Source organism: Anopheles ziemanni, chromosome 2 (assembly GCF_943734765.1).
Source record: "Anopheles ziemanni chromosome 2, idAnoZiCoDA_A2_x.2, whole genome shotgun sequence".
In the NCBI taxonomy this organism is placed as follows: domain Eukaryota; kingdom Metazoa; phylum Arthropoda; class Insecta; order Diptera; family Culicidae; genus Anopheles; species Anopheles ziemanni.
In genome coordinates, this window is record NC_080705.1 from 64,580,438 (window position 1) to 64,593,296 (window position 12,859).

Below are 12,859 nucleotides of genomic sequence, written 5' to 3' on the forward strand. Positions count from 1 at the left end.
AGGCCGCATCAACTGGGCTTATAGTTAATAAAAACTTCGAAAAAAAATGGACATTGTTATGTATCATAGATGTGTCGATCGAGGCCAGTTACTCAAACAAAACGGCTCTAAGTTTCTGTCAAACATGTTTTTGTAAAATCACAACAACGTTAACGGATGTTGTAGCTTATTTGAGAGTAGCAGCGACAAAATATAAAACAAACCTGGTTCTTTATGTTGAAGCATGTTACAGTATATTTCAAATGTTTTGAAGACTCTTAACTCCCATATATCGGGGCTGAAAATCAGTGAGAAGGCTATGCTCAAAGCCGCTGTTCTTGCTGTCAAGAATTCCGACATATGGAGAAATGTATAGTATGAAATGCCTTCCGGAATTTAGTAACTTTATCGGAAAATATCATAAAGAGTACAATCCATAGTTTTAAATATACCTCACCATAGAAGATCTTCGGAGAAGTTGAATCGGTCAAATGTAATTAATACACCCAACACTGCTAGCCACATCCATACATGACTGGTTTTGTCGGCAATGGCTAATGTTTCGGCCAAGGACCGTCAGGCCGCTTTACTGACCATCGGAGTATTTTTTGAAAGCATTAAAAAATTTAACTTTACAATAAAATTTACTTCATTCAATTATCTTGGTTAATTTATTTCTTATCATTGTCTATTTTTTTAAATGCAAATGTCAATAAAATTTGTTATAGTCAGCCACTTTTTCCAAACACTTTCCCTTTGAACACGCTGTAACCGAGTTTCGTTTTCCTTCTTCCTTTCTGTCCAGGGCACCGCAGACCAAAACATTCACAACCATCCGGCGAGCCACAAGCAGCGACAAACAGCAGCGAAACCCCCATCAACAATGGCTTCCAACATACACAAATGGGAAAAGCTATCGCCCAGCGAGTTCCAGCAGCTGCAAGATTTGGCCTCATGTAAGTTCACAACATCTCGGCAAACATCCATCGGCAGGGGGAAAGAAAACAGCTCGCTTACGGTTCGCATCGACTTTTGCTTCTCTCTCCCTTTGAAGACTCAACGAAAAAGCTCCAGACCGTGCTGCAGGAGTTCTGCTCGCCGTCCACACCGTCCGCCTCACGGTTCCATCCGGATGGGGTGAGTATCGATGGCCACTGGGATACACTGGGTGGTTTTTGGTCTTTTCAAATTTCTTCCCGCCCAACCCAAACGCAACCAAACCACCTCCGCCACCAGCATCAGCAGCACCATCTGGCTGGTAAATCTTCTCGAGGAAAACAAATTTTATTTCCGGCTTATTTCCGTCCACGGGGCGGCCACCAGGTGGCCACCACGTTTATCGTCCAAGCTAACGATATCACTTCGGCGCTCTTGGTTGCGAGAACGTGACGAGCATCGGGGGGGATGGGCATCGTAATTGAATTGGGCCAAATCAGATGGAAATTATGAGCACCTGGCAGCCGCCATTGGTGCGAGGTGTGAGAATATTTTCGATGCTCAAATCATTCTCAGTGGCGGCAAAATGGCTGTAGTTGTCGCTGTGTTTTGTCAGTGATGGCAAACCGTTACTCAACGGTTGGAAATAATGATACAAGATTTTCTTGCAAAATTAATGTTTTTGAACTCTGTCTTGTCTTTTCTGAATTATTTCCTGAGAGGATTTTCCTATTTTATCAAAATAGGAATTTTTAAACACAGTTCGTCATCCCTGCCGGAAGATGCTCGTCACCGAGTGGTATTAAAATTGATTGGGATATTCGAGATCGCTTTCAATTCACTCGCTACGACGACGTAAATCTCTTCGCCCCACGCGGATAGGATTAAAGTCGGTGCTCGAAACGAACGCGCACGATTGTTCAGTTTCAATCGCTACGTCGATTGCTGCCCGCCGGGTCGGATTAGGAGGAAATGCCGGGGACATCGGAGGAAATGCCGAATGGTCGCCCATAAATCTGCCATCGCGTGCCTGCCAATGAATCTTGTCGTTTAAAGTTTCAGCCCCCAACCGTTCCCCGTCGGACGAGGAACCGTGCCCGGGGAGTCAAATCTTTGGGCAGAGGATAATAATGGCCAATCATGGTCGGGTGATAAAGGTGCGGACCAAGGGTGAAGCGGGAAGGGAGCGATGAAGGATGGAACGGTCCCGGGATCCTCCTTTATCAATGGCGCTGGCAAGAATGTCCCAACCGGGTTGGCCAACCCGTCGTTTTACTCGTTTACGGTTTGATTATCCCGTCCACCATACCGCGGGACTCCGAATATGGAATTAAGGATGGGCGTTGCTTTGACCTTTCGCGCAATTAGAATCCGCCCGTTTGCCGACGCGCCCTCCGCCGAGCGAGGGTCCTTGGGATCAAATAGCTTCAAGGTTCTCCGGTATCGCCGGCCCGGAAGGCTGACAAATGGGACAACTATTAATCCCAAATGAGGTTGTTGGTTCAATCCTATTTTAATAAATATCGATCTCTTGTTTTTCCACAATCTTAAATTTATTATAAAAAACTATTTATATTTTGATCAAATCAAATCAAATATTCATTGAACCCTTTAACAAAACCTAGATGGTTGTCTGAAATACTTTTAAAAAAAGTAGCATTTCAAGTTTGCCAGTAAGAATTCAAACTGTTCGAAAAGAGTTATAAAAACTTCACCTATAATGTAACCTTTTTGTATAAACCATCAAAGCCTCTTCTAGCAACAAATCTTATCTTTGTTATTCTTGTCCTCGTGCCATAACCCAGTTATTTCTCCAAACTTTTTCCCGCTTCCATCCCTAAAGAGCCTTTCTTGCCTACACAATTCATTAGAAGGCGTAAAATTAGCCAATCGACAACACGGCGCTATTCATCAAAACCGGCAAAAGCTCGCTGAAGCTAAGACGAACGACTGTTCAAAGCGCCGGTTTGCCGGTCGTATCCTTCATTCGCACGGTTCCCAAAAGCGCAAAGGTGTAAACCTTTCACAGACGGGCGGCAGCAAGGAGGGCCAGACACGAGTGGCACGGAATGGGTAATTTTTTCCGTCGTCGCCAGCAGAAATAAACGAGGTGTCGAAAGTGGATGCCCTAGCTCTCCGGCATTATTTGCCCGGTTCCTCGGCAAGGTGGGAAGAGGCTCACCAGGTGTAGGGAAGAACCTTATCTACTTTGGCTCGCTTCGTGCAGCTTAAAATTGTACACTAGAACAGGCTTACCAGCACCGGATGTGACGGATGTGCCGGGAAAAGCTGGCGGCGGTGGGCGTGTTTGCCGATATGAAAGAAAATCCCTACGCGACCGAAGAACATAGCGCGTCGGAAGAACGACGGAAACGATCGTCAAGAATCACTGTCTGCGCCATGACGGGGAAGCTTTTTCATCTTAGCATCACTTTGTCGGTTGACGGATTGAAACGAAGAACTGGTGAGGGTTTGGCCCACGGATGTCTGCAAAGTGACGTGAGGTTATCAATTTAACCTTCACATCACAAATGCTCCGAGCTTGGGCTCAAGCACAAACTTACAATTGCATACGATTGATGCCAGAGTGTTATATGTTAAAAGTTCAAAATACTCTCACCGTGAGTGATTTAATATGTTATGAATATAGAACAACCTAGTTTCTGTTTTGAATACGCTAACGACAATGGTGTCCATTTTGTCAAAAGGGTTCTTTTAATGACAATTTACGTTCATGCGAGCTAAATCTCACATGAAGGAAAAAAGAAAATTTAACAGAAGAGAAAGGGTAAAAAATGGGTATGTTTGAGATGTGGCAATTTTTTTCTTCAAATATGAACATGTGTAGTAATTCCCCAAAGAACCTTAGGGTACACTAAATTATGCTTTGGTCGGTTCATTAATAAGCCTCATAAAAATGATGTTGAAAATGTTTGCCTCAAATCCACAATTCTTACCGTACCAGTTAATGCGGCAAACTCGGTCCAAGCTAACTTTTTTAAGTACACAATTTTTGAGCCCCGCCTGTGAACTTCTGATAAATTACTGTTATCACCCTGGTCACTTGCTATGCTAACAAACTCAACTTTTTCCTAGGTATTTTTCGCCTCACCGAATCGGAAAGAGTCTGTGAAAGTTGAACATAACATAAATTTCTCTTTTGCACCATTCAAAAAGACGACTCGAGACAGGTCCAGCAAGTAATTATTCATGTTGCCATTTCGTTTCCAATCCACAGCGTTATAGTGCCACGAACGGTTGGGATTGAGGCAACTTGTTGTGCATGCTCTTCAAACGATCTCACTAACCTCCGGTACCGTTGCCCGAAAATCGGAATGATTTTGCCTCACCCTCGCATACGAATCGTCATCAAATGCAAACAACAAAAGCAGGCACAAAATCAATTCGATACCGTTCGTTGCGCTCAGTTTCTGTTCGATCGAATGCAAATTCTTACAAATTGGCACCATCGCATACTCTTTTTTTATATATTCTTCGCTTTTGTTTCCTATTCATTCACGCTTTCCCTGTTTTTTCTTCCGATATCTGCTATTTTTTATCAATCATTTCACCCTAAACTGATCAACACCCGGTGAAAATCCTCGCCAACGAACCGGAGCAGTACGTGCAAAAGTGTTTCAAAACATGGAATGCCCTTTTTTGTGCTCTCCAGAGTTTTGCTGCAGCAAAAGAAAAGGACCAGATAACTTCAACAACTTTTACCGAATCGTTTTGGAGTTTCAAACTATGTACGATTCAAACTATCTTCGATCGTAAACAAACCCTGTTTTTATGAAAACGCGTGTTCTATTTTGTGATCTGTTTTACATAACTTAAAGATAAGAGATCAGGTAAACATAAATTCCAGTATAAGTTAAGCCAAGCTAAATTCACTCAACTTCCACAACTTCTATCGAATAAATTGCTAAAGTCTGTATTAAAATGTTTTTCTTTCCTTTAGGTTCGATTCAAACTGTTCCCGATCAACAAACTCTAGTTGTAATGCTTTCCAACAAACCCTGCAAATTAAATATAATTTAATTTAAAGTTAAAAGGTTATGAGAAAATTTATTCCGGTTTTAGTAGGCCTTTTAAATAAATTGCTTCCAAGTTTGGTCACGCAAGGTACGGTAAACTTGTTGAAGCATGCAGTATTCATGTTCTGTTGTTGACTTTCACTTTGATCTGAGCAGTCTGTCAACAGACAGACCGCAGAAGATTGTTTTCCGTGTAGGCAGTTTAAAGTTCCAGTTCGATCATAAATTAATTTTAACTTCGTCCTTACTTGACTAAGTACCACTCGTTCATCCACCAGGTTTATGTGTTCAATTTTGTTTTTTTGTCTCTTTTCCCGCCGAAAAGTATTGTCGTCCGCGACCTTCGAGGGGGTGGGAATCATTTGTGCGCATAATAGAACGCCATCAAATTCAATCAACACTTCGGCTGCGGCAGAATGATCGTAAATTGAATATCTTAATTTATTAAAACCAAAGGTAGCATTGCGAACCCCGCTTGCTTAGCCGACAACTCTGTAGCGCCCTATTAGAAATCGCTAGGGGGAGGGGGGGAGGACACCCCGAGGAGTGGCAAAAGGGATTAGGAAGATCACTGTTCGGGCAAATGGAAAACTTCTTGCGTACCTTCCCCGAGCGGTTTGGTTGGTGGCTTTCCTTGACTGGTGCCCGCCGTGGCCATGAATATTGATGAGCAAAGAAACTGGTGGGCGTAAGCTTTTCTGGACAACTTCCGGCTAGCTAGCGGAAGCCCCTTTGGGAGTGCTTTGTAACTCGTGCGCATTGTGTAAGTGCCCGGCGCCCATTGTCTCCCAAGCCCCAGCCTCGGAGGGAAATGGATCACTATGGAAAATATTATGAATAAGCATAAAATCAAAACTTATCCAAACGGTGGTTTTACGGTTCGGTGAAGTTTTTCTCGGACACATACCCGGCCCAAAACCTGCAAAGTTCCTCCGTTTTCTTTCTGCCATGGGGAGGAAGGAAATTGGAAAGTTCTCTCTCTTTCTCGGTTGCTTCACTAACACCTATTACCGAGTTTTTGGAATACTTTGGAAGGCTGCTGTTGTTTTTCTGCTTCGGGTTTTTTCAGAAAACTTTCGAAAACTATAGACATTTTGTGAAAAACACACCAAACAGACTCCTTCGTCTGGCTTCTTGTGGAAAACAATTTAAATAAACCGTGGACCATGGCACGTCATAGGCACGTGGGGCAAAACATTTCCTCCCAAGTGCGGTCCCTCTAGGCGTATTAGTTTGCCGCAACGATCAATAGAATTCATTTGGGGAAAAGTTTTGCTTCCTTTCCCCCCCCCCCCCTCTCTCTCCGTAGCAGATTGAATGAGCGCCTTAGCTGGCATGCTGCCCGAGGACTGCACTATACAAACCAGCCGGGGCCATCCGTAATTGCGAGCGATGATTTTACGCGTCTTGAGTCGTCCTCATCTTACGGCGAAGTAATCATTTCCACCAGGTGTGTGTGTGTGTAAGTTTGTCTGTTGTATTTACACCTCACTTGAGCGGTTGTGAATATTTTATTCAAATTAGCGAGCAAATCGAAAACTTCCCCTCACACACCGATCGAACCGCCCGAGCCGCTGAGGCGTTTATCCTTCGCGCGCCGAACGTGTCACGATATTTTAGCACCTAATTAATTCACCACGACATTTCCAATGCCGGCTGTCGCGCTGTGTTCCTTTGTACCGCGTGCCACGTGGTGGGCTATTTTTCGTACGTTTTTCCTCCCTACGATGGAAGGAGGGAAGGTGGGGCGTACACGCGACGATGTCGTGACGCGAATGATTTCCGTCGTTGATTTCCGTGGAAGAGAGCAAAACTTTGCGCCCCATGATTCGTTTCCCTTTCGGGAAATGTTATCTTACCTTATTACAATGAAACAATTTTTACGGATCGTGAAAAAAGAGGTATAAACAATAGATTAAACATACTTTGCGTTAGCTTTTCTGATTTTTTTTCTCATTAGAAGGAATTTGAAAAGATCAAATTTAAAACGTTGAGTTGTTTATCGTCGTTCGTTGGAATCCTCTTCCCGAGCCACTTTTGTGAAGGATCTCCTATTCTTTTTGTCCACCTTTGAGCACCACTTCGGAGTCTATTATGTGCAGCATAATGATTGTGGGTTTACATTTAACTATAGACAATTTCCTTACAACTGCCAACGTTGTACCGGCGCACACGGTATCCATTCTTTGCACAAAAGACCCACTCGCCCCCCCCCCCCCCCCCCCCCCCCTGGGGTCGGGTGTGTTTCCTGCCCTGCAAGCACAATACCACTTCAGAGATGCTTGCGATTATGACGCAGTGCAGCAGACGGAATGAATGCCGGGGTCGAGATTTTGCACGAATTTCCCAAGACATGCTTGCCACGCTCGTTCCACTTGGTTGCCCTTTTCCCCCCGAGGGTTGAGTTGTTCTTTGGAAAGTTCGACATTCTCCTCCTCCTTTGCCTGGTATTCCTAACCACCCGCACATCCCCCCCTGTTTGCATGTAAAGCGGTCCAAGCCAGCGAGCTGAACTCACACTCGACCTACCATTTCAGCTTCTGGGAACGCAACCATGCCACGTGCTTGTGCAATTCCTACATTGCAGAATGCAGAACATCTGACACAAAATTCTACGCGAAATATTTTCTCTGCGGCGTGTAAAATGGGACCGCGCTCGGTGGTCGGAGCCGAAAAATTCGATGTGGTAGCAAGCCGTCAAAACTACGTCACCTTTAATGCACTGTACATTTTCCGCTCGATAATCTGCACTTAAGAGCAAATTTAAACTGACAAAATTCAGTAAATTATGGGTAATTTTATTTTTTATTTTTAATCCTTTATTATTTCATACATAATTTTCATATTTGTGTTCTATTATGTAAAACACCACAGCTTTAATACATGCGTTATAGAATGTCTTTTCACCGTGGCTTACAAAGGAGCTTAAACATTTCATAAGAACTGCTGCATTATCAAATTCCAAGTCGTCCAAATCACGGAACTTTTGTATAATTCGGCAAGTAATGTTTGTACCATTTAGTTCCTGTCAGGAATCCCTCCACCCCCTCCTCTCCTGGTCCACCGCCTCCAGAATCCCTTGGCAAGGGAACGTCGTGGACGATTTTGTGTCGTACCGCTTACCGATGGATGATTTTTCAGAATCTCCGCTCTACCCTCTGAACCGCTCTGAAAAAAACATCCTAATGAGGTTCCGTAACATTCTTCGAGTTCATTTCCCGGGGCCAAGTTTAAGTTTCGGGCCTCACTCACTCTTGCCCCGCCGGAAGCTGCCAATATGCCGGTGGTTCTGAGAAATTGTGCTGATATTCATTTAGGCGAAATTGTTGGTTCGTTAGGCAGAAGAAAATCCTCCGCCAAGGCGAGCTGTGGGGTTTGGTTGGCGGTTCCGGGAGATGACGAGCGGCTTTTTTCACGCGCACTTGTTAGCAGCACAAAAGTTCCGGCACTTGTTTACGTTGTGATTTACGGAAGGCGGATGAGAAATTACCGTCCCATCAGCACGCGATGGTTTGATCCTGTTTCTCCGCTGGTTTTCCTGGAAATGCAAAACTGTGTTTTCCCGAAAGAATCCATTTGAATCTCCATTACGCTGTTCAGTGGAAGTTGTACGATTTTGTTACGATTTCGTCGCTGATTGGTGTAAACAAGAGTACAATATGTATCATTTTAATTATTTTTTCCTTCATTCGCTGTAACGAGCCGGCACGTTCTTAAGAATCAGTCGATTCTCTATAAAAGAAATGACATGAAAATCAATCTGACCACCACGATATTATACCGTAATTGCATCCTCCAGCACCTTCCTCCCCTTTCAGTGGATACCTGGTTCAATGGTATGTAATTATCACCACATAGTCTTTGGTTTGGACGAGGCTTTGATTCAATTTGGATCCGATCCAACCAGAATCCGTTCCGGTCGCGCGCGTGCTTTGGGTATGGTATCCACCCATGCTGATGGTGAAAAAAGGTGTAAAAATGCTCACACTCTTGTACATCCTTGGTACCGTCTCTCAAGGGAAGGGCCTCAATTTAATCCAATCACCTGAAATCACCATTTCCATCACCGGCCGGGCGACCCATTTGCTTACGTTTTTCCTCCGCACACGAAGCACAAGGAAAATTCGATGAAAGCAATCGAGAGCAACACGTTCTCGTGAGCCGGCTTATATTTTTTTCAAGGATTTTTCGATTGATGGCAAGGACCGACATGATACCGGTTGCCGCCGGTTCAAAGGAAATACGACCTCATCTCATTTCGTTGGAACGGGATAACACGTGTCAGCGTCTCAGTCAGAGCTGGAATTCTTTGACTCCATATTTCCAGGTTAGTTAGGAATGAGAATATTTGATGCAGCACACACATTCAACCGTTAGGAATGCCGTGTGGCTATAGTTTGAATCGATTTGAGTAATTATATCTAAAATTGTACTTCATAGAGCAATCCTCAGATTAACTCTTCACAGACCTTTGTGGTGTACAGTTGATCTTTTTTTTTTTTTGTTTCTAGAAAATATTCCATATCCGAGTGCTCAAGCTTGATTTGAACCAAAGGATATCCATTAGCAATTATTAAAATCTACCAATGGGAAGCTTTGTTTCACTGTGGCATGGAGTTTTCCTGCAACCGCACGTTAACTATTTACAGCATCCAACCGCAAACATAGCTCGACCGGTGGGTTTGGCAAATATTTTCCAACCCGGAAGCAATCAACGGAAATGCACAACTAATACCGGTGCTTTGCAATTATTATGATTCGTACGAAAAACACCGCAGACCTCACCCCCCTTCCTCCTACCCAATGGAAAGCAACAATCGTTAACTAGCTAACATACTAACTAACTAACTTCCTAACTAACCTACTGGTCCGTAACGTTCGTAGCATGAAAAACGTGCCGACAAAGCGCCCCATACAGCTGTCCGATTTCCCGGAGCATGCATTCATGCTGCTGCAAACAAGGGAATTCTGGTGCGGTGTTTGTATCGGTTGGAGTAAAGAAAAAGGGTAAAGGATCTCGCTCGAAGCTCTCCACATGCAACATTGCAGATAATATAGAAATACTTTCTGCCAATGGAAACCAATGAAAGCATAACGATAGTTCCTGGTTCACTCGGGGAGCGAAGCACTCTAATGTATTTAATACGATTTATCATCTAAGCTGCTTTAACAGATTGAGTAATTCCGTGCAATTAGTTAGGTTTTTCCGTTTCCACTCGAGAGGAGACTGTTGGAAAGGTTTTTAAAGTCATCCATTGGGAGTACATTTAAGTAAAACGACCAGGCATAGAATAACCAATGAATTGTCCTACGAGAAGTTGAGCTTAACACAAGAACAAAAGAAACATAAAGAAATGGGTTTAACAGGATGTGGTTTTACAAAAGCTATCTGAAGGAAACAAATAATAAATTATCGACATGGAATGCTGTTGATACTTGTCGGGTACCTATTCCAAGTTTTCACAGAACGATTCATTTTCTCCGTATCTTGTGATGCGTAATAAAATCCTCATAAAAAAAGTAAAATCCACGCTCTCGTGTTGATAACCTGTCAAACGATGCGACCAACATAAACCCGTATTAATGTGTTCCGTCGCCGATGTAAAGCTTCCTTGCGGCACAAACGAACCACAATGCATATTGGAATAATATCCTCTTGAAAAATCAATCGATTTTGTAATATAATAAAAATGTATATGGATATTCACATAAAAATTGATAAGGATAGAAAGCCTGACATGGGATCTGGTGGGTTCTTTGTTCTATAAATTAATCTCAAAGAATTAAGAGCACTTCAGTTCATAAAAGTTCCACCATTGCATGCGATGTGATACGAAAACATTTGCCACTGCTGTATTCTTCCCCCACTACACTCCACAACCTCAACAACCCGTCCGGGTGTTCGTGTTTGATGCTGGCTTTAACGAGTCGTGCAATGGCTGTCGATGCTGGCGGGCATCGCGCGAAGCATAAAGCAGCAAACGTGTGTGAATGGTGGCACGTAAAAATTATATTATTTTATTATTGCACTCGCGGATGAGAGTGCGCATTTGCTTCCGGTGCGGCATCCTTTTTTTTTTATTCCGGTGCGACGGTTCAAAAGGTGTCACCGCGTGGAACATGCCTCATGTATGCAAAAGCACAACCGGGCCGGGTAGACATTCTTTTTATGTGCCATTTCATTTTTGTGCGTTTCTCCGGGTTCCGGTTTTGCAGGCGAAGCAGTACTCGAGGAGGGGTGGGGGTGTGAGGGGGGAGGGAGGGTTAATAAACGTACGCGTCCCGCGTTTCGGGTGAGGTTTATTTCGCTATGGCTATCGACAGTATTAACATTGCACTTTGATTTCACGTTCCCAACCGGTCGGTCGGGAGGACCTTTTGAGTGTGCGAATGAAAATGGGATTTATTTGTCGCCATGGCGAGGTAAAACTCATAATTTTCATATTTATATTCGACATTCCATTCGCTTCCAATTTCATTCTTCCCCGGTTGATAATTTCAAGGATTGCAAATTGCGGTAAAACTCGTATCTGCTTACCAGCCCCCCGAAGCTGAAATCTCGCACCCTTCAATAAGAAAGCAAAACCATTACCTAGGAAAATATAAATTGAAAATGGCAGACCAGCTGCTACCGAACCTCGTAACGGGCTGCTTTTCCATTGAATGCTCAAACGCGTACTGTCTTGGTTGGTTAAAAGTTGGCGCGTTCAAAACAGTGGAAAAGATCCATAGTATCATTTTCCATTTTCACCCCTTTATTGGTATAGCATTACTTGGGCATCATGGTACGAGAACAAAAAGAAATAAAAAAAGCCCACACAATACACTCACGTGGGGGGGTAAAACATGTACGCACAGCACAATTTCACCACCGCCTGTCGGTTGGAAAAATGATACCGTTTGTGTGTTTTCCTCGGTTCACGCACGGGGAGAAAACTTCGTCGATGTCGCCTCGCAAATATGTATCGCCATTCGCTCAAGATGGGTGCCAACGTGGTGCTTGCGAGACAGTTTTCGCCATCCCCCAGCTCGCTGGCTCAGAGAATGGATGCAAAACCAACCGCAACCCCGCTATGCGAAACGGTCAACAAAGTAAAGACGAAGAAAAAAAAGAAAAAATACGAAATTGTCATGACATTCCGCCCCCGGGAGTTGGATTATTATTGCTCAGGGAGTAAGGAAGTTTTCTTCGCTCCGCCTTTGCAGGCAAATACGGCAATGGTCTTTGGCGGATGACGCGGTTGTGGAGAAGCTCAAAGCGCAAGGGCTTTTTTACTGATGAGATTTTAATATCAAACGTTACCTCTTGTAGCATGCTTTGTCGTAAATATAGACTTTAGCAGAGTCTTACAAAATTTGAAGACAACAAAACAACAATTATTCATCCAGAATTAGGATTGACAAAAATATCATAAAAGTCAAAACAACGTTCCAAAAATTTGACACGGATATTTAAAACAACTTTTCGTTCGATTCGGTCAGCTAGACAGGGAAACTATTCGCCCACCGATTGCCGAGAGCGTCGAAAAACTATATTTTTCAGGACGTCAGCAATATGCCAACCTTCATCCCATTGGTAACCAGAAAGGGCAAATGGTCGTTGCAGTTTCGAGAAACTTTTTCTCACTTTTCACTGTTTTCCGCGCCGGCATGCAATGTGTTCTGTCGGCGCGGGGTGCAATTTTTTGGAGCGTAGCCAAAACAATGACGTCACCGTTGGCCTTATGACGTCAGTGAATGGAAGGAACAAAAATCTGGACCAACCCCGTTTGCTTACGCGCGAGCAAAACCACATCGGTCAATGTGTTCAAGTTTGCGACAAAAACAGCTTTGATTGCATGGTTTTATTACCGTTTCGCACTCGGTTCGGTTCAAATGCTTCAAATTCACGCTGTGGGAGGAGTAAC

The 12,859-nt window shown here is 43.7% G+C and overlaps 1 protein-coding gene across 1 annotated transcript in view; it reads left to right on the plus strand.

Moving 5' to 3' along the window:
* The window catches only part of LOC131281715 (diacylglycerol kinase 1), an 82,822-nt gene that overhangs the window by 38,808 nt on the left and 31,155 nt on the right, over nt 1–12,859 (plus strand). Inside the window, exons 3-4 of the mRNA XM_058311062.1 lie at nt 785–935; nt 1,034–1,116. Of these exons, the coding sequence (XP_058167045.1) occupies nt 863–935; nt 1,034–1,116 (156 nt within the window). The 5' untranslated portion in view covers nt 785–862. The remainder of the gene's footprint in view (nt 1–784; nt 936–1,033; nt 1,117–12,859) is intronic.